The sequence below is a fragment of the Neovison vison genome, chromosome X (genome assembly GCF_020171115.1).
Source record: "Neovison vison isolate M4711 chromosome X, ASM_NN_V1, whole genome shotgun sequence".
NCBI lineage: Eukaryota > Metazoa > Chordata > Mammalia > Carnivora > Mustelidae > Neogale > Neogale vison.
Genome location: NC_058105.1, coordinates 79,632,395 through 79,656,938, shown reverse-complemented (window position 1 = coordinate 79,656,938; position 24,544 = coordinate 79,632,395). Strand labels below are relative to the sequence as shown.

The following is a 24,544-nucleotide window of genomic DNA, read 5'->3' as shown; positions in this document are numbered from 1 at the left end:
AAGCTGCTGCCTTCAGCTCAGATCATGATCTCAGGATCCTGGGATTGAGTCCTGCATCAGGCTCTCTGCTCAGTGGGGAGCCTGCTTCCCTCTCTCTCTCTCTCTCTGCCTGCCTCTTTGCCTACATGTGATCTCTCTCTGTCAAATAAATAAAATCTTTTTTAAAAATTGATCCTTTATTCCTCTGTAGTATCTTTCATTTTTCTGTAGTTTTCATCCATTTTATTTCCTTTGAAATACAAACTCACAAACGAGATGCAGTATCTTTAGGAAAATCTTCAAATTGTTGAGCATATAGTTAACTTTTAATTATTGGGGTCTGATTATCCTAGCTTTCAATTATCTTGTTGTTTCATCTTAAATTAGACTGAAATGTATGACGTGAATCTCTTTTCTTGTTTTTTTAAGTAGTTTTGATAAATATAAACGTTACCATTTCTCTAGTTTTTGTAACTAATTCTAGATTCTATTGTAGCCTTGAAAAATAATAATAATCAATATGTAGCCTTTAAAAATAATAATATGTCACCTTGATGATTATTTGTTCCTTTATTAACCTGATGTCTTGTACTATGAATTGAGATGGTCCAGAACTCTTCTAGAACTTCTTAACTTGGTAGTTCTGAGCCCAGGCAGTGAGTGGAAAGGCTATTCAAGACAAAAAGTCTCTACCCTTAAGCATTTGTTGTGCTAACCATGGACAAGGAACAGTGTATTTTTGTACATTGTCTTTGGTTGCTTCAGTGGCACCATGTTTAATTTGTTGGAGGAGACTGTTGCTTGAAATCATGGTGTACTTAAGTGAATTGCATGAGATTTTACATGATATTGTAAAGCAGTGAGCTTATGCTACTGTGGCTCTTTTTTTATTTTTCTAAACTGATGCCTTAATGCCATGTTGGAGCTTTGTATTCATAAAGGTTTTGTCTGATGGTTAACATCATGATTAGTGGGTATACTTCAATACTTTTCACAAATGTTTAATAGCAGAGCTCACTGCTAAGGTATAAAATCATCTCCATTATTATGATCTTCAACATCATCAAACTATACCGAAGTGCAGGATAGTAGCAAGTACTTCAAGGGTAAAAAAAAACTTTGGTATCAGACATCATCTCTAGATTCAAATTCCAGTAATTTACCAGCTGTGTGACCTTGGGTTTACTTACTCTCTCTGAGTCTCTATTTCCTCATGTGTATAATGGAATCAACAATAGTACTTACCCCACAGGGATTGTGAAGATTAAATATGTCCTATTGGAAATGCCATAGGAATGAAATGCTATGATATCTGGGATTTGCCTGGAAATACCCATTGAGTTGGGGAAGAATAGGTGGGGGTACAGATGAAACAAGATTTTTCATGAGCTGAAAATTACTGAAGCTTATAATAGGTATATGAGGGATCATCTTTACTTTCGTATACATTTGAAATTATATGTAATAAAATATTTTTTTAATGCTGTGGGAGTTTCACTCAAGTTTACTTAATGGTTTGTGGAGAACTTAATTTTTTTCTTGAATTCAATTTCACAGATTAAGCAGAAACATGGAAAGATATTCTAGATCTTCATTGTATGTTTTTATCATAGAACCATATATCATAACTGGAAGAGAGCTGAAAAGCGCTAAGTGGTTTACTCAAATTGGCACTGTTAGACAACAGTGGAGCCCAGACTACCTCCCAGGTTTCCCAGCTCCTACTTAAAGGATTTTCTCATTTTTTTTCACATTGCCTTCTTTAATTATAGTATTTTTAATATATACTCTGTCAGTTTATTGCATATAAGATTAATTATTGTTTAAAAATAAATTTATCTTTTGATGGGGGTACAGGACAAGGAGCCTAGTTCTAAAACTCTGAGGCTATATTTATACAATATACTTTTTTATTAATATATAATATATTATTTGCTTCAGGGATATAGGTCTGTGATTCATCAGTCTTAACAATTCACAGCACTCACCATAGCACACTTTTAAAGGCACAGTGAACTGCCTGCTGAGATGCTATATGCGGAGGTTCTTTGAGTCTTGGCTTTCCAAGGGTTCCTGTCGTGATAGGTGTGACCCTATTTGGGGGAAATGAGGATCTTGGAGTCTTCTTTTATTAGGTAGTTTTTTTTCCAGCAACCACATACTCTCCATTATATGATCTGCTTCAGTCAGGAGCTGGGGGATCTCACTGGCTCTCAGGCCAAAGAGAATGATACCTTCATTATAGTTCTAGACTGCTGCAGTTCAAATCTCAGCTCTGCCATTTTATTAGCTGGGTGATTTGGGGTTAATCTACTTTAGCTCTCTGTGCTTCAGTTTCCCCAGTTTAAAAATGAAAAAATCGTGTTCCCATTCAGAACTATGAAGATTATATGAGCTAATACAAGTATTTGTTCTTAGGATAATACCTGGTACATAGTAGGTACTTAGTGAATGTTGGCAATTTTCATTCTTTTTTTTCCAATTTATTTATTTTCAGAAAAACAGTATTCATTATTTTTTCACCACACCCAGTGCTCCATGCAAGCCGTGCCCTCTATAATACCCACCACCTGGTAACCCAACCTCCCACCCCCCCCCGCCACTTCAAACCCCTCAGACTGTTTTTCAGAGTCCATAGTCTCTCATGGTTCACCTCCCCTTCCAATTCACCCAAATTCCCTACTCCTCTCTAACGCCCCTTGTCCTCCATGCTATTTTTGTTCTTTTATCACCATTCTATTGTCAATGTCATGCTGCAAAGTAGCCTGAAGGTTTTTACAGAGGTCCACCCCAAAAGTACTTCCTATTCCCCTGGAAGATATATAATTAAACTGTGTGAAAATATATGTGTATTGTAGTTGCTCTTTAGTTATCTTTTTCTAATATTAAAAACACAGGTAATACTTACAAAAAACTACTTATAATTTCAAAACTCTAAAATACTGATTCTCAATTTTTCAATAGTTCCAGCATTTCCTTTAGCTCAGAGGTTGAAAGGGAAAGATATCTGCTCAAGATCTTCCAAAATGATTGGTTTGTTGTCTTTAAACCTCTTCTTTTTGCAGACAGTTGTATTTTAAAAAAAGAAAGGAATGCTTGCCAGATCTATGATATTGGAAAGTAATGAGGGGGCACTGTAATTTGAGTCAGATGACAAGAATTGCAGTTCTGATTCTATGACTTCTAAACTATGTAACCATGGGCCTCCAAATTCATTATCTATGAAATGGGAATGACATACGATAACTCTGTCCTTACTAGAAAGCTATGTAGATAAATGAGAAGAATTATTATATGTATTCTCCAAATGTTCTGTCTTGTTTAGATACTAGATACATTCTTTTTAAAATTTTTTTTAATTTTTTAAATTTCTTTTCGGTGTACCAGAATTCATTGTTTATGCACCACACCCAGTGCTCCATGTAATACGTGCCCTCCATAACACCCATCACCAGGTATCACCAGGTTCACCTAACTTCCCACCCCTTCAAAACCCTCAGATTGTTTTTCAGCATCCATAGTCTCTAATGGCTCATCTCCCCCTTCAATTTCCCTCAACTCCCTTCTCTTCTCCATCTCCCCATGTCCTCTGAGTTATTTCTTATGCTCCACTAATAAGTGAAACCATATGATAATTAACTCTCTCTGCTTGACTTATTTCACTCAGCATAATCTCTTCCAGTCCCGTCCATGTTGATACAAAAGTTGGGTATTCACCCTTTCTGATGGAGGCCTTATACTCCATAGTGTGTATGGACCACATCTTCCTTATCCATTTGTCTGTTGAAGGGCATCTTGGTTCTTTCCACAGTTTGGTGACCGTGGCCATTGCTGCTATGAACATTGGGGTACAAATGGCCCTTCTTTTCACTACCTCTGTATCTTTGAGGTAAATACACAGTAGTGAAATTGTGGGGTCATAGGAAAGGTCTATTTTTAATTTTTTGAGGAATCTCCACACTGTTCTCCAAAGAGGCTGCACCAACTTGCATTCCCACCAACAGTGGAAGAGGGTTCCCCTTTCTCCACATCCTCTTCCACACACGTAGTTTACTGTCTTGTTAATTTTGGCCATTCTAACTGGTGTAAGGTGGTATCTCAATGTGGTTTTGATGTGAATCTCCCTGATGGCTAGTGATGATGAACATTTTTCCATGTGTCTGATAGCCATTTATATGTCTTCATTGAAGAAGTGTCTGTTCATATCTTCTGCCCATTTTTTTTTAGATTTTATGTATTTATTTGACAGAGAGAAATCACAAGTAGAGGGAGAGGCAGGCAGAGAGAGAGAGGGAATCAGGCTCCCTGCTGAGCAGAGAGCCCAATGCGGGACTTGATCCCAGGACCCTGAGATCATGACCTGAGCTGAAGGCAGCGGCCTAATCCACTGAGCCACCCAGGCGCCCCTCTTCTGCCCATTTTTGGACATGATTATCTGTATTCTGTGTGTTGAGTTTGAGAAGTTCTTTATAGATCCTGGATATCAGCCTTTTGTCTATACTGTCATTTATGAATATCTTCTCCCATTCTGTAGGTTGCCTCTTTGTTTTGTTGACTGTTTCCTTTGCTGTACAGAAGCTTTTGATCTTGATGAAGTCCAAAAAAAGACATTTTTGCTTTTTTTTTACTTTGCTTTTGGAGATATGTCTTGAAAGAAGTTGCTGTGGCTGATATCGAAGAGATTACTGCCTATGTTCTACTCTAGGATTCTGATGGATTCCTGCCTCATGTTGAAGTCTTTTATCCATTTCAAGTTTATTTTTGTGTACGTTATAAGAGAATGGTCAAGTTTCATTCTTCTACATATAGCTGTCCAATTTTCCCAGCACCATTTATTGAAGAGACTGTCTTTTTTCCACTGTATATTTTTTCCTGCTTTGTCGAAGATTATTTGACCATAGAGTTGAGGGTCCATATCTCGGCTTTCTACTTTGTTACACTGGTCTATATGTCTGTTTATATGCCAGTACCATGCTGTCTTGGTGATCGGAGCTTTGTAGTAAAGCTTGAAATCAGTCAACGTGATGCCTCCAGATTTGTTTCATTTTTTCAACATTTCCTTAGCAATTCGGGGTCTCTTCTGATTCCATACAAATTTTAGGATTGTTTGCTCTAGCTCTTTGAAAAATACTGGTGGAATTTAGATCGGAATGGCATTGAAAGTATAGATGACTCTAGGCAGTATAGATATTTTAACAATGTTTATTTTTCTGATCCATGAGCATGGAATGGTCTTCCATCTTTTTGTGTCTTCTTCCATTTCTTTCATGAGTGTTCTGTAGTTCCTCAAGTACGTATCCTTTACCTCTTTGGTTTGGTTTATTCCCAGATATCTTATGGTTCTTAGTGCTATAGTAAATGGAATCGATTCTCTGATTTCTCTTTCTGTATTTTCATTGTTATTGTATAAGAAAGCAACTGATTTCTCTACATTGATTTTGTATCCTGCCACAATACTAAATTGCTGTATGAGTTGTAGTAGTTTGGGGGTGGAGTCTTTTCAGTTTTCCATATAAAGGATCATGTCATCTGTGAAGAGAGAGAGTTTGACTTCTTCATTGCCAATTTGGATACCTTTTATTTCTCATTGTTGTCTGATTGCTGTTGATAGGACTTCTAATACTATGTTGAACAAGAGTGGTGAGTGAGCATCCTTGTTGTGTTCCTGATCTTAACGGGAAGGCTGTGAGCTCTTTCCCATTGAGGATGATATTCGCTGTGGGTTTTTCATAGATTTTATGAAGTTCAGGAATGTTCCCTCTATCCCTATACTTTGAAGCATTTTAATCAGGAATGGATGGTGGTTTTTGTCAAATGCTTTTTCTGCATCAATTGAGAGGACCATGTGGTTCTTCTCTCTTCTCTTATTGATTTGTTCTATCACATTGATTGGTTTGCGAATGTTGAACCATCCTTGCAACTCAGGAATGAATTCTACCTGGTCATGGTGTATAATCTTTTTAGTGCGCTGTTGGATCCTATTTGCTAAAATCTTGTTGAGAATCTTAGCATCCATATTCATCAGTGATATTGGTCTGAAATTCTCCTTTTTGGTAGGGTCTTTGCCTGGTTTGGGGATCAGGGTAATGCTGGCTTCATAAAAAAGGGTATGGAGGTTTTCCTTTGCTTCAATTTTTTGAAATAGCTTCAGGAGAATTGGTTTTATTTCTTCTATGAAACTTTGGCATAATTCCCCCAGAATCCATCAGGTCCTGGGCTCTTGTGTTTTGGGAGGTTTTTGATCACTGCTTCAATCTCGTTATTAGATATTGGTCTATTCAGGTTGTCAGTTTCTTCCTGGTTCAATTTTGGAAGTTTTATAGTTTCCCAGGAATGCATCCATTTTATCTAAGTTGCTTAACTTATTGGTATATAACTGTTGATAATAACTTCTGATGATTGTTTCTATTTCCTTGGTATTAGTTGTGATCTCTCCTTTTTCATTCATAATTTTATTAATTTGGGCCTTCTCCTTTTTCTTTTGGATTAGTGTGGACAATGGTTTATTGATCTTATTAATTCTTTCGAAAAATCAGCTTATGGTTTCATTGATACGTTCTACTGTATCTCTGGTTTCTACCTCATTGATCTCAGCTGTAATATTGATGATTTCCCTTCTTATGTGTGGAGCTGGTTTGATCTGTTGTTGATTCTCCAGTTCTTTAAGGTGTAGAGACAGCTGCTTTGTTCTGGATTTTCCAATTTTTTTGAGGGAGGCTTGGATGGCTATGTATTTCCCCCTTAGGACCGCCTTTGCCGTATCACATAGGTTTGGGGCCAAAGTGTCTTCATTCTCATTGGTTTCCATAAATTGTTTAAGTTATTCTTTGATTTCCTAATTGATCCAAGCATTCTTAAGCAAGGTGGTCTTTAGCTTCCAAGTGTTTGAATTCTTTCCAAACTTTTTTTTTTTTTTTTTTTTTGTGGTTGAGTTCCAATTTCAACACATTGGGGTCTGAAAACGTGCAGGGAAAAATCTCAATCTTTTGATATCGGTTGAGACCTGGTTTGTGACCCAGTTTATTGTCTATTCTGGAGAAAGTTCCATGTGCACTCGGGAAAAAGGAGTATTCTGTTTTTTCAGGGTGGAATGTTCTGTATATATCTATGAGGTCCATCTGGTCCAGTGTGTCATTCAATGCTCATGTTTCTTTATTGATTTTCTGCTTGGATGATCTGTCAATTACTGAGAGAGGCATGTTAAGATCTCCTACTATTAATGCATTCATATCAATATGACTCTTTATGTTGATTAACAGCTTTCTTGTGTAATTGGCTGCTCCCATATTGGGGGCAAAAATATTTGCAATTCTTAGATCTTTTTGGTGGATAGTCCCTTTAAGAATTATGTAGTTTCCTTCTGTATCTCTGACAACAGTCTTTAGTTTAAAATCTAATTTATCTGATATGAGAATCACTACTCCAGCTTTCTTTTGAGGCCCATTGGCATGAAAAATGCATCTCCATTCCTTCACTTTCAGTCTGGATGTGTCCTTAGGTTCAAAATTCGTCTCTTGTAGACAACATATGGATGGGTCTTGTCGTTTTATCCAATCTGGAACCCTGTGTCATTTTATGGGTGCATTTAGGCCATTCATGTTGAGAGTGATTGTTGAGAGATACATTTTTATTGACATCGTGTTACCTATGAGGTCTTTGTTTCTATAGATTGTCTCCATATATTTCTGTTCAATGATATTCTTAGGTTTTTCCTCTTTTATAGAATCCCCCTTAATATTTCCTGCAGTGCCACCTTGGTGGTCACATACCCTTTTAAACCTTGTGGCTCTTGGAAGCTCTTTATGTCTCCATTCACTTTGAATGTCAGTCTTACTGGATAAAGTATTCTTGGTTGCATGTTCTTCTCATTTAGTGCCCTGAATCCATCTTGCCAGCCCTTTCTCGACTGCCAGGTTTCTGTAGACAGGTCTGACATTATTCTGATGGTCTTTCCTCTGTATGTAAGGAATATCTTTGCCCTAGCTGCTTTCAAGAGCTCTTGTCTACAATTATGAGTCATCATTTTCCTAATCAGGCATCTTGAGGTCTTTCTAGATTCTCTGATTTTGTGGGGAAACCTTTCTGCCTCTAGGACACGAATGCTGGTTCCATTTGCAAGATTGGGAAAATTTTCGTGGAGAATTTGTTCACCTATATCTTCTAGTCTTCTTTCTTTCTCCTCCCATTCAGGGATTTCAATAATTCTGATGTTGGAACATTTCATGGTGATGTTTATTTCCCTAATTCTATTTTCATGGCTTCTAAGCTATTTGATCCAGGCTTCCTCCTGATCCTTTTTCTCTATCAGTTTGTCCTCCAGATCACTAATTCTATCTTCTGCCTCAGTTACCCTAGCTTTTAGAGATTTCGATTAGATTGGAACTCATTGAGAGCATTGTTAACATCACCCCTGTTGGCTTTCACTTCTTCCCTAATCAATTCTATTTTGTCATCAAAGGCTTTCTCCAACCTAGCTATTGCCTGGATAATTGTTAGCCTGAATTCCCTTTCCAACATACTGTTTATGTCCATATCCAATAGCTCTGATTGAGAAGGCCCAGTCTCTGAATTTTTCTTCTGTTGGCCATTCCTCCTCCTTGTCATTTTGGTGAGAGATGGCAGAATGGATGTGTAGCTGAATGTATCAACCATGGTGCAGGCAAGGTGCACCCTGGAACGCCTCTGAGCAATCGAGAGTCGCGACCAAAAAAAAACAAAAACAAAAACAAAAAAAAAAAAAGAAAAAAAGAAAAAAAGAGAGAGAGGGAGAGGAAAAAAAAGATAAAATAAAAGAGGAGACCCAGCCCAAAAGGGCCCCAAGGTAAGATTTATGAAGTATACAAACAAAAACAGACAAACAAAAAGACCAACAAAAGTAGATGACAAGATGATGAACATTTTTTCATGTGTCTGATAGCCATTTGTATGTCTTCATTGGAGAAGTGTCTGTTCATATCTTCTGCCCATTTTTTGATATGTTTGCCTGTTTTGTGTGTGTTGAGTTTGAGGGGTTCATTATAGATCCTGGATATCAACCTTTTGTCTGTACTGTCATTTGCAAATATCTTCTCCCATTCCGTGGGTAGCCTCTTTGTTTTGTTGACTGTTTCCTTTGCTGTGCAGAAGCTTTTGATTTTGATGAAGTCCCAAAAGTTTATTTTTGCTTTTGTTTCCTTTGCCTTTGGAGACATATCTTGAAAGAAGTTGCTGTGGCTGATATCGAAGAGATTACTGCCTATGTTCTCCTCTAGGATTCTGATCGATTCCTGTCTCACATTGAGGTCTTTTATCCATTTTGAGTTGATCTTTGTATACGGTGTAAGAGAATGACGAGTTTCATTCTTCTACATATAGCTGTCCAGTTTTCTCAGCACCATTTATTGAAGAGACTGTCTTTTTTCCACTGTATATTTTTTCCTGTTTTGTCAAAGATTAATTGACCATAGAGTTGAGGGTCCATATCTGGGCTCTCTACGCTGTTCCCCTGGTCTATGTGTCTGTTTTTATGCCAGTACCATGCTGTCTTGGTGATCTTAGCTTTGTAATAAAGCTTGAAATCAGGTAACATGATGCCCCCAGCTTTATTTTTGTTTTTCAACATTTCCTTAGCGATTTGGGGTCTCTTCTGATTCCATACAAATTTTTGGACTATTTGCTCCAGCTCTTTGAAGAATACGGGTGGAATTTTGATCGGAATGGCATTAAAAGTATAGATTGTTCTAGGCAGTATAGACATTTTAACAATGTTTATTCTTCCGATACAAGAGCATGGAATGGTCTTCCATCTTTTTATGTCTTCTTCAATTTCTTTCATGAGTGTTCTGTAGTTCCTCAAGTACAGATCCTTTACCTCTTTGGTTAGGTTTATTCCCAGGTATCTTATGGTTCTTAGTGCTATAGTAAATGGAATCAATTCTCTAATTTCCCTTTCTGTATTTTCATTGTTAGTGTATAAGAAAGCCACTGATTTCTGTACATTGACTTTGTATCCTGTCACGTTGCTGAATTGCTGTATGAGTTCTAGTAGTTTTGGCATGGAGTCTTTTGGGTTTTCCATATAAAGTATCATGTTATCTGCGAAGAGAGAGAGTTTGACTTCTTCATTGCCAATTTGGATACCTTTTATTTCTCTTTGTTGTCTGATTGCTGTTGCTAGGACTTCTAATACTATGTTGAACAAGAGGGGTGAAAGTGGGCATCCTTGTCTTGTTCCTGATCTCAATGGGAAGGCTGCAAGCTTTTTCCCATTGAGGATGATATTTGCTGTGGGTCTTTCATAGATAGATTTGATGAGGTTCAGGAATGTTCCCTCTATCCCTATACTTTGAAGCGTTTTAATCAGGAACGGATGTTGGATTTTGTCAAATGCTTTTTCTGCATCAATTGAGAGGACCATGTGGTTCTTCCCTCTTCTAATATTAATTTGTTGTATCACATTGATTGACTTGCAAATGTTGAACCATCCTTGTAGCCCAGGGATGAATCCCACCTGGTCATGGTGGATAATCTTTTTAATATGCTGTTGGATCCTGTTGGCTAGGATCTTGTTGAGAATCTTAGCATCCATATTCATCAGTGATATTGGTGTGAAATTCTCCTTTTTGGTAGGTTCTTTGCCTGGTTTGGGGATCAGGGTAATGCTGGCTTCATAGAAAGGGTCAGGAAGTTTTCCTTCTGCTTCAATTTTTTGAAACAGCTTCAGGAGAATAGGTGTTATTTCTTCTTTGAAAGTTTGGTAGAATTCCCCAGGGAGTCCATCAGGTCCTGGGCTCTTCTTTTTTGGGAGGTTTTTGATCACTGCTTCAATCTCATTTCTAGATATCGGTCTATTCAGGTTGTCGATTTCTTCCTGGTTCAATTTTGGTAGTTTATATTTTTCCAGGAATGCATCCATTTCATCTAGGTTGCTAAGCTTATTGGCATATAACTGTTGATAATAACTTCTGATGATTGTTTCTATTTCCTTGGTGATAGTTGTGATCTCTCCCTTTTCATTTATAATTTTATGAATTTGGGCTTTCTCTCTTTTCTTTTGGATTATTGTGGTCAATGGTTTATCGATCTTATTGATTCTTTCAAAAAACCAGCTTCTAGTTTCATTGATACGTTCAACTGTATCTCTGGTTTCTACCTCATTGATCTCAGCTGTAATATTGATGATTTCCCTTCTTATGTGTGGAGTTGGTTTGAGTTCTTTAAGGTGTAGAGACATCTGGTGTATTCTGGATTTTTCAGTGTTTTTGAGGGAGGCTTGGATGGCTATGTATTTCCCCCTTAGGACCACTTTGCTGTATCCCATGGTTTTGGACTGAAGTGTCTTTATTCTCATTGGTTTCCATGAACTGTTTCAGTTCTTCTTTGATCTCCTGGTTGATCCAAGCATTCTTAAGCAAGGTGGACTTTAGCTTCCAGGTGTTTGAGTTCCTTCTGAACTCTTCCTTGTGATTGAGCTCCAGTTTCAAAGCATTGTGATCTGAGAATATGCAGGGAATAATCTCACTAGCCCTCAGGGAGATTCAAATTAAAACCACATTGAGATACTACCTTACACCAGTTAGAATGGCCAAAAGTAACAAAACAGGAAACAACATGTGTTGGAGAGGATGTGGAGAATGGGGAACCCTGTTACACTGTTGGTGGTAATGCAAGTTGGTGCAGCCTCTTTGGAGAACAGTGTGGAGCTTCCTCAAGAAATTAAAAATAGTACTTCCCTATGACCCTGTAATTGCACTCCTGGGTATTTACCCCAAAGATACAAATGTCGTGAAAAGAAGGGTCATCTGTACCCCAATGTTTATAGCAGCAATGGCCACTGTCACCAAACTGGAAAGAACCATGATGCCGTTCAACGGACAAATGGATAAGGAAGATGTGGTCCATATACACTATGGAGTATTATGCCTCCATCAGAAAGGATGAATACCCAACTTTTGTAGCAACATGGATGGGACTGGAAAAGATTATGCTGAGTGAAATAAGTCAAGCAGAGAGAGTCAATTATCATATGGTTTCATTTATTTGTGGAGCATAACAAATAGCATGGAGGACAAGGTGTGTTAGAGAGGAGAAGGGAGTTGGGGTAAATTGGAAGGGGAGATGAATCATGAGAGACTATGGACTCTGAAAAACAATCTGAGGGGTTTGAGGTGGCGTGGGGGGTGGGAGGTTGGGGTACCGCGTGGTGGGCATTATAGAGGGCTGGGATTGCATGGAGCACTGAGTGTGGTATAAAAATGAATACTTTTTTTCTGAAAATAAATTAATTAATAATAAAAAACTGTAGATGACAAGAGAAAAATAAATCAAGAAAGAAAGAATGAAAGAAAGAAAGAAAGAAAAGAACCTCGTCAAAATGAACCCCTCATATAAGATTTATATGCTACCAGGACAAAAACAAAGACACAGAAACAGTGACAGAAGAGAAAGCTGGGAGAGTGGTTATAAATTCTCAGTGTGAGGGAGGAAGGTTATTTTGATTCTTCCTAGATGTATCTTATATCTTTGTTAAAGGGCTCAACTTCCCTGTGATAAAGGGGATTTAAAACTGGTTTGCCTATAGGAGTAGCATTGATTGGGGAAAGTGGATTACCTTGAAGCTTATCTCTATATGAATATAAAAAAAATTAAAAAAAACATAAAAATAGAAAAACAAAAGAAAAACACAGGTTATGTATCAAAAAATTTCAGGTTAAAAGGTTATTATGGAATTTGATGTACTGAACATCTCATTGTGATGGTAAATAGGTTAAAAAGTTATATATATATATATATATATATATATATATAATGAAAAGAACCAGAAAAGTGGGAACAAATTAAAAATAAAAGTTGTATCTATGAAGTAGTGGTGGTTGTCCTCTTGTCTTTTTTTTTTTTTTTTTTTTGGGCTGGCTGGCTTTATAGGGGAGGGGCCTGCTATGTGGATTTTCAGATAGTGTTGGTAGAGTTAATTCCTGCTGCCCCCATCAAGGGGCTGGGCTCTGAGGAAACGGGTTTTTCAGGCTTTTGTTCTCTGGAGGGTTTTTTGTTTGTTTGTTTTCTCTTGCCTTGGCAGCTTTTGATGGGTTTTGGAGGTTTAGAGGAAAGCAAACTGCACCCAGACCTCCCTCTCAGAGAGAAGCCTCAGTTTCTTCCCCTCTGGGTGCTCCAGAGCACATAAATTTCCCCTCTGCCACTGGCAGAGCACGTTCCCAATCATGGTCTCTGGGGTCAGAGGAACTCCAGCTTGTACCCAAAACCACAAGAAATACTAGCTGCAGCTGTCTGGGCGGGTCCAGACCACCAGAGAAATCCCAAGCGGAGATAGTGCTCTGAGATCTTCCTGCTGGCCCGGGCTTGGAGTGCTCAGACTCTCCGGGTCCTAGAGAGCACCTGCTGGCTGGTGCCTGCATGCACCTCTCTCAGGGAACAGTGTAGGGCTCAATAGCGACTCAGACTCTGGTCAAGCAGCATGCACGTATTCAGAGTGCAAAAGGCTGTGGTTCTGCTGGCTGGTGAGGCTCCCTCAGATGCTCTCAGGAGAGCCTGCAGCTCAAGGACTAAGACCTGGCTTCTTCACTGCACTTTCTGTTGCTCAGAGCCAGCGGTGGCTGTCCTGGGTTGGCAGGCTTAAGCCCCTGTCCCTAACCGCCAGATTCCCCCAATTTCCCCCTATGATCCTTTGCTCTTTTTGAGTGCTTTCAACCAGACTCCCAGTTAATGCTGGTCCCCAATCACAAGGCACTCTCATATTGGGGTATTACTTTTCAACGGGTCACTTCTGGTGGCTCCCTTTTGTTTGTCTTCCAATATCAGTCTGATGTTCCCACTTCGCTTTACCTGCCCACTGGCATCTTCTGCCCCCATAGAGATCCAGAAGTATATAATTCTAATCTCAGGCTTATTTCATGGGTTATCAGAGTTCTTTGGTAGGTAATCAGCTCACTTTAGGGGACAGGTTGAAACGGTGTCTCCTCCCTACTTCTCTGCCATCTTATCTCCCTAGATACTATGTATCTCTTAAGTCTCTTAGAGTCCCCAGTGTTTTGCTTGATTTTGAAGTTGTACACCCCAATGATTCTTTCTTGAGTTCCACCTTGAAGGTTTAACTGCTCACTTTTATCCCTAAACATTTTTTTTCCCTCTTAGGGCTAACTGGAGAGTGAGATATGGTCTATTAGCAAGCCATCTGTTCCTCTACCTTAAACAATCTGTTCATTTTCATAAAACAAATAGATGATTGGGGGAAATGCCACTTTGGTAACAAAATAAACCTGGGAATGTGACAAAGATAAAATAATCATGTCAAATTTCTGTGATTATTGTCCCTGGAATGTGGTTTGTGATGTTCTGCATATATCAGACATTGACCTGCTGTGGATGAGGCTCAGTCCTCCCTATCTCCTCCTCTGTTTCCCCTTCTAGTATTCCCTCCAGAGAAGGACCAAAAAGTCCAGCTTCCAGGCACAGATGCTTAAAGAGCCAATCTAGGCAGAAAGATGGTTATTATCTCAAGTAGATCATTCGTATTTCTGAAGCCCTCCTGACTGTATAATTCACATCTCAGTGGCTCAGGACATACCTTAAATACCTCTGGACATTTCCCCACCACTTTCTTCACAGCTTCTGTGCAACTGTCTGGTCCCAGACACAGAGCAGAAGCTCCAACTGTAGACAAAAGCAAAAGACTTAAAAAGTCCTCATATATATATATATATCATATATATATATATATATATATATATATATATATATATGATGCGAGTAAAACCCCTGCGTCCCGCCAGGGGGTTGCAACGTAAATGAAAGAAAGGGAGCGAGAGAGAGACAGATGCGATGTAACTCACTTTATCTTTATTGGGATGAGGTCCGCACCACAATCGTCGCGGTTTGGCAGCTCATCAGGTTGTCACGATAAGGAGACGTCGCCTCACAATCTAGACAGAGAGGTCACCGCAGAAGTTGAGACTGGGAACCAGCGAGTGGTTGGCAATGAGACTGTCGGGGCGATGATGTTCTCCCGACAGGGAACTCGCTTCGCTCAGTCCAACCCGATGCCTCTTTTTATGTACTGTGCTAAGTCTCCTTCATAAACATATTACATCACTTGTTTTTCTCATGCTTATACATCAAAACACACATAAACACGAAAACATGTTTTTGCAACATTTTTTTTAAGATTTTATTTATTTATTTGACAGAGAGAGAGATCACAAGTAGGCAGAGAGGCAGGCAGAGAGAGAGAGAGAGAGATGAGGAAGCAGGCTCCCCGCTGAGCAGAGAGCCCGACGCGGGACTCGATCCCAGGACCCTGAGATCATGACCCGAACCGAAGGCAGCGGCCCAACCCACTGAGCCACCCAGGCACCCTCATTTCACTGGTCAAAATATTTGCAGCTTATTGCTCTACGTTCATCTTTATCACTACACACACATTAGTCTTATCACTATACACACATTGGTCTAGGCTTACTTGCTATGCTTGTTTATCTGCTATAAATGTTTTTTACTTGTTTATGTTTAGTTGGAGTAGGGGAGGCTTACTCCGTTTTTATTTATTTATTGCATTCATTAATCAAAGGTTCACACTCACTAATATATATATATATATATATATATATATATATATATATATACTGAGCTTTCTTTAAGACCATTCTCTAGGTCCACATTTCCTACAATTTTAAGTTTTGGCTGACCAAATATTATTTTTTTAAGGAAGAGGTTAGACAGCTTTCCCTATATATTCCCCCAAATTTAGAATGTTGTCCAGAGTTATCTATGAGTTACCTATTGGCTATTCCAATTTGGCTGTTCTTCAAGTGAGAGGATACTAAGCAGAAATTGCTTACATTCCTAATTTTCGGCTATCTCCCTTATGTCATTTGACTAAAATATTGGCAGTACGGGTGGAACAATATGTATTACCCAGACTCCTTGGTTATTGCTATTAAATAATATTGGTATTATTTACTATTATAATATAATATCTGCTAAATAACCTTCCTTACTCCCACTATCATCAATTCACTGGACATTAATTAGCACACTGGACACAAATAGCACATTAATTAGCAGAGGAGATACTCTGCTAAAAGATACAAGGGAAGGTAGGTAATAGTCACTAGTTAACTACTGAGGAACTCACCTGATGGTCAGGGAAACAGAAAATGCCTCTTTGTGCCTGGAAGTGTTGTAAATACTTAAATGCATATTAACATGATAAGTCCTTATGACAATTCTATAAGGTATTCCCATTTTGTAGATGGGGAAACAGACACAGGAAGGTGGAAAAAACTTGTCCAAAGTCTTATTGTTAGGAAATTACAGAGGCAGGAGTCACCTGGGTGGCTCAGTCCATTAAGTATGGGACTCTTCACTCTTGATTTCAGGGCTATGGGATTGAGCCCTACTTGGGGCACTATGCTCAGCAGGGAATCTACTCAAGATTCTTTCTCTCCATCTCCCTCTGCCCTCTCCCTGCCTTTCTCTAAAATGAATAAATAAAATCTTAAAAAAAAATTACAGAGCCAGGATGTGACTCTAGGCACTCACTCTAGAGTCCATGACTTTTTACCATACTTAGGTAGCAATGTGGAATATGGCTAGAAGGAGAAGTGACTAGATGATGAAGGGCTACTTTTAAAAGATATTTCTGTTGTTGAATTAATTGCAATGGATAACCAGTTGGCTGAAGATGATGAGAATAAAGTCAAAGGTAAATGACTCTCAAGTTTTTAGACTGAGACTAGGTTGATGGTAGTGGTAAAAACTGAGATTCCATATATGAGATATGGGTGCCTGGGTGGCTTAGTTGGTTAAGCAACTGCCTTCAGCTCAGGCTATGATCCTGGAGTCTCAGTATTGAGTCCAGCATTGGACTCCCTGCTTAGTGGGGAGTCTGCTTCTCCCTCTGACCCTCTCCTCTCATACTCTCTCTCTCTTTCATTATCTCTCTTAAATAAATAAAATAAAATCTTTTAAATGAAGAAGGAGAAAAAAAAAGAAAGCTAAATGTTGAGATGTGGAGAGGTTTGTGAGCACAGTGTGTAGGAAAAACTTGCTTGATGCCGACGAGATGAACTTCCGGGCTAAGGCTAAAGATTCTGGCCATCAACAATAATAACGGTAGTGATGATAAAATAGCTAAGTATATTGAGAACTTTTTATATGACAAAAACTGTCTTGAGTGTATCTCCAGGTGCTAATTCAAAGAATCCTCCTATTAACCCAATTAAATCAGTACTATCACCACCACCCTGACCCTGGCAGGTGAAAAATCTGCAGTTTATAGGGAATAAATATCTTGTCAAAGTCATTCTGCTTCCTCAGCCCTGTTGTTTTATAAGCCATAGAAATTAAAAAAGACCAGATAGGAGATGGCTTTTGTAAGTTGGTCTGGCTAAAATTGATGAGATCTAGTGAAAGGATATGTGACTGGAAAGAACCAAAATCACTCCACTCTCTCCTATAAATGTTTCTGGCAGCAACCAAACTCTTCTGGCTCCATGGTGCCCCCCATCACACCCTCTTTTTCCAGCCTTGAAATCAGAAAAAGCTGAACTCTCTGGCTCCTCATACTTCGTGGTTAATTATACTTCAAACATCTCTTATACACAATGTCTCCAATTTTCTTTCATTCTTTCTCGTTCTTGTCCTGTTCTGTACTTGGGAAAACACACTTCCTCATTTTCCTTTTCTGTCATTCATCAAAAACCTTCAGATATGTGTTTGAACACCTATCATGTGCCAGGTACTGTTCTAACCCCTTAAATACATCAGTAGAAAAAAATATCAAAGATGAAATTTCTGCCTGCAAAGAGCTTTGAGTCTAATGGAAACTGGATTTTTCTGTGTCTGATTTCTGTGCTTATTCCTTAATATGCTTCTTACTCGGGGCACCTAGGTGGCTTAGTTTGTTAAGCATATGCCTTCCACTCAGGTCATGATCACAGGGTCCTGGAATGGAGCCCCGGATTGGGCTCCCTGCTCATCAGGAAGCCTGCTTCTCCCTCTCCTGCTCATCCTGCTTGTGCACTCTCTCTGTCAAATAAATAAATAAAAATAAATAATTAAAAAATATATGCTTTTTCCTCCATCAATGCTGACCTAACCCTCCAAAAGGCTTCATGGAAGGCTTAGGACTCTGCAGAAAACAGTTTGAAATCTTTTAATTCTAGATGGAGATGTTGAGGCTTACATAAAAAGACCTTGGCAAAGATTATAGGATATAACCCCTGGGCATCTAACTCTCAGGCAGTGCTCTCTGCTATACTTGCTGACTCTATGTCTGGTTGATTCAGATCCCAAACTGATAACAATGTACCTTACATAACCTCTGACATACAGTCATTATGCAATAAACATTTGGTAAATGATGGATGTAAATGTGATTTATTCTATCCATACACTTGGATGAAAGAAAAGAAAATTCATGTGTTTTGAGATAAAATTTAGGCTATTTTATTTTTCCAAATGTTTATTTAAATTATAGTTAGTTAACATACAGTGTAATACTGGCTCAGGAGCAGAATTCAGTGGTTCATCAATTACATACAACGTCCAGTGCTCCTGATTACAAGTGCCCTCCTCAATACCCATCTAACCCATCTGCCACCCACCTCCCTCCATTAACCCTCGGTTTGTTCTCTATTACAAAGATCCTCTTATGGTTTGTTTCCCTCTCTCTTTTTTCCCCTCCCATAGGTTCAGCTGTTTTGTTTCTTAAATTCCATACATGAGTGAAGTCATGGTATTTGTTTTTCAATGACTAATTTATTACTCTTAGCATAACACACTCTAGCAAAATTGAACTATTTTAATGTGTCAACATTCTCCAAATTCTTCAGTAGTGGCACAAAAGTTTAACTCATCATCTTTTCTTTTTTAAAGATTATTTATTTATTTATTTGACAGAGAGAGATCACAAGTAGGCAGAGAGGCAGGCAGAGAGAGAGAGAGAGAGGAGGAAGCAGGCTCCCTGCAGAGCAGAGAGCCCGATGTGGGGCTTGATCCTAGGACCCTGGGATCATGACCTGAGCCGAAGGCAGAGGCTTTAACCCACTGAGCCACCCAGGCGCCCCGTAACTCATCATCTTAATAGGATATTCTTTGTATGTTATTGCCATCAAATTAGGACTGGTTTCCTCAATTCCTGACATTCAAAAAATAAAGGAATTATTTTGAGGTTTATTTTTTGCTTTTTTGTGCAACTATATTATAATTTTGTATTTTTGCTCATTGTGTGTTTGTTGTATTTTAACTGCTTTAGATATTAAATGGTTATTATGAAGTGACCTATAAAATGAATATTTTATGGGTGAATATATTTGACATCAAAAATAATTAACTGATTTATAGACTATCTTTTGAAACACAATCAGGTCTTAAATGTAGAAACTAACTGTAATTGATTTGGAGACACTTAGAATAATCCAAAATTTGACCAACTAAGTTATAAGCAATCTGTGGATTTATCTTCCTTGCCCTATATTTTCCTCTTTAGTGAGATTAAACTGTAGATAGATCAAAGGAAATCTGGTTAAATAAGTGCTGGTTGGTGCTTCTGGTAGGAATGGTTATGATGGTTTATGTAGGGCAGCATAATGAGGCCACCAAGTCTCCCTTTTTATAGAAAGACAAATGAACAGAGAAATAGAGGACTGTTCATGTTAACCCCATCTAGCTTGTGTGTTTAAGAGAGATAGACAGGAAATACTTCCTTAGAGAGATTTAGTGCTAATGTGCTTAGAAGCTCATTAGGGTAAATATCCATAGAGGATCTTTTATAGGTAGGGCTGGTTGGAGTGGTTGGAAGAAGCAGATTCTCATGTATATAGGAATTGTAGGGGGGGGCAGCTAATATTGTTGGGGACAAGCCAGGGCCATCTTGATGAGTGGAATATACAAATTAGAATGTTGTCCAAACACTGACTTCTCAATATCTAGTAAGTGTTGAAAAAGTGATGTTCATTGAATGAAAACAGGTATAACCAAGGGTAAATGGCATACTGTATGCATATGGTGGATTAATCTTATTCTAACATTGTGTGTTCCTTGTCTTTTTTCCAGATATGGATCAACTCATAAACAACTTGGAAGTTGTTCAGCAGGTGGCTCAATGAATGTCTTCAAACAGGTCAGTTATCAGGAAAATTAGATACTAATATTGAGCTATAACAGTGCTGAGTGCCTGGTAAATCATTGTAGAGCTAAAGCTCATTTTTTATTTCTAACAACATGTTAGGAACTGAAAAGGAGTGAAGGAAGGAAGGTTTCTGGGAAGTACCTGAAAGCCTGGGTTTCAACTGTTGAAACCCAGGCCAGAATAGATCCGGCCCAAAAGAAGTATATCCTCTGGGGTCAAGTGTTTAGAGGCAAGTTAGACACTTGGTAGACAATAGCAATCATTTACCTAACACTGTTCCACATTTAAGGCACTCTGAAGATTAAATACATTGTCTTCTTTAATCTTCATTATATCTCTGTTGGATACTGTATTAAGGTTCTCCAAAGAAACAGAACCAGCAGAATGTGTATGTCTCAATCTCTCCCTCTCTCTCTTTCCCCCTTCTATCTATCTAGCTGTCGATCATCATCTATCATCTATCTACATATATATATGTGTATATATATATATATACTATATATATAGGTATAAATAACAATATATGTATCACATATATACATATATACTTATATATAAAATAAAATATATATCTATCTACTTAGCTATTGAGAGAGAGATTCTAAGGAATTAGCTCACATGACTGTAGAATTCTAATGAATATAAAATTTAATAGGGGGTAGGCTGGCAGATTGGAGAGCCAGGGAAGAGTTGCAGTTTCAAGGGCAGTTGGGTAGAAGAGTTCTTTCCTGCTTGAAGGAGCTCAGCCTTTGTCTATTAAGGCCTCCAAGTGATGGAATGAGGCCAACCCACATTATGCAGGGTAATCTGCTTTACTCAAAGACCAGTGACTTAAATGTTAATTTCACCCAAAAACATCTTCACAGAAACATTCAGAATAATGTTTGACCAAATATCTGAGCATTGTGAGTCTCCCAAATTGATACAAAATGAATCATCACAGATAGATATTATTAATATTCCCATCCTACAGCTAAGAATATTGTAACTTTGGACACACCCCAGAACAAGGATTTCTTTTCTTAAACAGGCAAGCAGTCTGTATTAGATGTAGAAGTCTGATTTTGCTCAGGTTTAAGTTTTAAAGTCATTCCATGAGTAAAATGCAAATACTGTCAAAATTACCCTTGAAAATCCTTTAAACTGTCTATAAAGTTGAGTATGAACTTTTGTGTATCCAGTAACGATCTGTTTCCCTTTTTTAAAAAGATTTTATTTGAGACAGAGAGAGAGAAAGTGCACAAAGAGTGGGAGGGGCAGAGGGAGAGGGAAAAGCAGACTCCCCACTGAGCCTGATCCCAGGACACTGGAATCATGACCTGAGCCCAACCAGACACTTAACCAACTGAGCCATCCAGGCTCCCGTTGTTTCTATATTTTTTTTCCTTTCATATTTTTTTAAAAATTTTTTAATAAATTTTTTATTTTTTATAAACATATATTTTTATCCCCAGGGGTACAGGTCTGTGATTCGCCAGGTTTACACACTTCACAGCACTCACCAAAGCACATACCTTCCCCAATGTCCATAACCCCACCCCCCTTCTCCCAACCCCCCTCACCCAGCAACCCACAGTTTGTTTTGTGAGATTAAGAGTCACTTATGGTTTGTCTCCCTCCCTATCCCATCTTGTTTCATTTATTCTTCTCCTACCCACTTAAGCCCCCATGTTGCCTCACCACTTCCTCATATCAGGGAGATCATATGGTAGTAGTCTTTCTCCGCTTGACTTATTTCGCTAAGCATGATACGCTCTAGTTCCATCCATGTTGTCGCAAATGGCAAGATTTCATTTCTTTTGATGGCTGCATAGTATTCCATTGTGTATATATACCACATCTTCTTGATCCATTCATCTGTTGATGGACATCTAGGTTCTTTCCACAGCTTGGCTATTGTGGACATTGCTGCTATAAACATTCGGGTGCACGTGCCCCTTTGGATCACTACGTTTGTATCTTTAGGGTAAATTCCCAGTAGTGCAATTGCTGGGTCATAGGGCAGTTCTATTTTCAACATTTTGAGGAACCTCCATGCTGTTTTCCAGAGTGGTTGCACCAGCTTGCATTCCCACCAACAGTGTAGGAGGGTTCCCCTTTCTCCGCATCCTCGCCAGCATCTGTCATTTCCTGACTTGTTGATTTTAGCCATTCTGACTGGTGTGAGGTGATATCTCATTGTGGTTTTGATTTGTATTTCCCTGATGCCGAGTGATATGGAGCACTTTTTCATGTGTCTGTTGGCCATCCGGATGTATTCTTTGCAGAAATGTCTGTTCATGTCCTCTGTCCATTTCTTGATTGGATTATTTGTTCTGTGGGTGTTGAGTTTGCTAAGTTCTTTATAGATTTTGGACACTAGCCCTTTATCTGATATGTCATTTGCAAATATCTTCTCCCATTCTGTCAGTTGTCTTTTGATTTTGTTAACTGTTTCCTTTGCTGTGCAAAAGCTTTTGATCTTGATGAAATCCCAATAGTTCATTTTTGCCCTTGTTTCCCTTGCCTTTGGCGATGTTCCTAGGAAGATGTTGCTGCGGCTGAGGTCGAAGAGGTTGCTGCCTGTGTTCTCCTCAAGGATTTTGATGGAGTCCTTTCTCACATTGAGGTCCTTCATCCATTTTGAGTCTATTTTTGTGTGTGGTGTAAGGAAATGGTCCAATTTCATTTTTCTGCACGTGGCTGTCCAATTTTCCCAACACCATTTATTGAAGAGACTGTCTTTTTTCCATTGGACATTCTTTCCTGCTTTGTCAAAGATTAGTTGACCATAGAGTTGAGGGTCTATTTCTGGGCGTTCTATTCTGTTCCATTGATCTATGTGTCTGTTTTTGTGCCAGTACCATGCTGTCTTGATGATGACAGCTTTGTAATAGAGCTTAAGGTCCGGAATTGTGATGCCACCAACTTTGGCTTTGTTTTTCAATATCCCTTTGGCTATTCGAGGTCTTTTCTGGTTCCATATAAATTTTAGGATTATTTGTTCCATTTCTTTGAAAAAGATGAATGGTACTTTGATAGGAATTGCATTAAATGTGTAGATTGCTTTAGGTAGCATAGACATTTTCACAATGTTTATTCTTCCAATCCAGGATCATGGAACATTTTTCCATTTCTTTGTGTCTTCCTCAATTTCTTTCATGAGTACTTTATAGTTTTCTGAGTATAGATTCTTAGCCTCTTTGGTTAGGTTTATTCCTAGGTATCTTATGGTTTGGGGTGCAATTGCAAATGGGATTGACTCCTTAATTTCTCTTTCTTCTGTCTTGTTGTTGGTGTAGAGAAATGCAACTGATTTCTGTGCATTGATTTTATATCCTGACACTTTATTGAATATCTGTACAACTTCTAGCAGTTTTGGAGTGGAGTCTTTTGGGTTTTCCACATAGAGTATCATATCATCTGCAAAGAGTGATAATATGACTTCTTCTTTGCCGATTTGGATGCCTTTATTTTCCTTTTGTTGTCTGATTGCTGAGGCTAGAACTTCTAGTACTATGTTGAATAGCAGTGGTGATAACGGACATCCCTGCCGTGTTCCTGACCTTAGTGGAAAAGCTTTCAGTTTTTCTCCATTGAGAATGATATTTGCGGTGGGTTTTTCATAAATGGCTTTGATGATATTGAGGTATGTGCCCTCTATCCCTACACTTTGAAGAGTTTTGATCAGGAAGGGATGCTGTACTTTGTCAAATGCTTTTTCAGCATCTATCGAGAGTATCATATGGTTCTGGTTCTTTCTTTTATTGATGTGTTGTATCACATTGACTGATTTGCGGATGTTGAACCAACCTTGCAGCCCTGGGATAAATCCCACTTGGTCGTGGTGAATAATCCTTTTAATGTACTGTTGAATCCTATTGGTAGTATATTGGTGAGAATTTTTGCATCTGTGTTCATCAAGGATATTGGTCTATAGCTCTCTTTTTTGATGGGATCCTTGTCTGGTTTTGGGATCAAGGTGATGCTGGCCTCATAAAATGAGTTTGGAAGTATTCCTTCCGTTTCTATTTTTTGGAACAGTTTCGGGAGAATAGGAATTACTTCTTCTTTAAATGTTTGGTAGAATTCCCCCGGGAAGCTGTCTGGCCCTGGGCTTTTGTTTGTTTGGAGATTTTTAATGACTGTTTCCATCTCCTTACTGGTTATGGGTCTGTTCAGGCTTTCTATTTCTTCCTGGTTCAGTTGTGGTACTTTATATGTTTCTGGGAATGCATCCATTTCTTCCAGATTGTCAAATTTGTTGGCGTAGAGTTGCTCATAGTATGTTCTTATAATAGTTTGTATTTCTTTGGTGTTAGTTGTGATCTCTCCTCTTTCATTCATGATTTTATTTATTTGTGTCCTTTCTCTTTTCTTTTTGATAAGTCCATCCAGGGGTTTATCAATTTTATTAATTCTTTCAAAGAACCAGATCCTAGTTTCGTTGATTTGCTCTAT

At 38.5% G+C, this 24,544-nt stretch overlaps 1 protein-coding gene across 3 annotated transcripts in view; it reads left to right on the top strand.

The window, feature by feature from the left end:
* Nucleotides 1-24,544, top strand: part of KLF8 (Kruppel like factor 8) — a 256,081-nt gene that overhangs the window by 135,827 nt on the left and 95,710 nt on the right. For all 3 annotated transcript variants that reach the window (XM_044234518.1, XM_044234516.1, XM_044234517.1), the window contains exon 2: nucleotides 20,029-20,095. Coding sequence is in view for 2 of the 3 variants with exons in the window: in XM_044234516.1 (XP_044090451.1) it covers nucleotides 20,078-20,095 (18 nt within the window). In the remaining variant the exon portion in view is untranslated. The remainder of the gene's footprint in view (nucleotides 1-20,028; nucleotides 20,096-24,544) is intronic.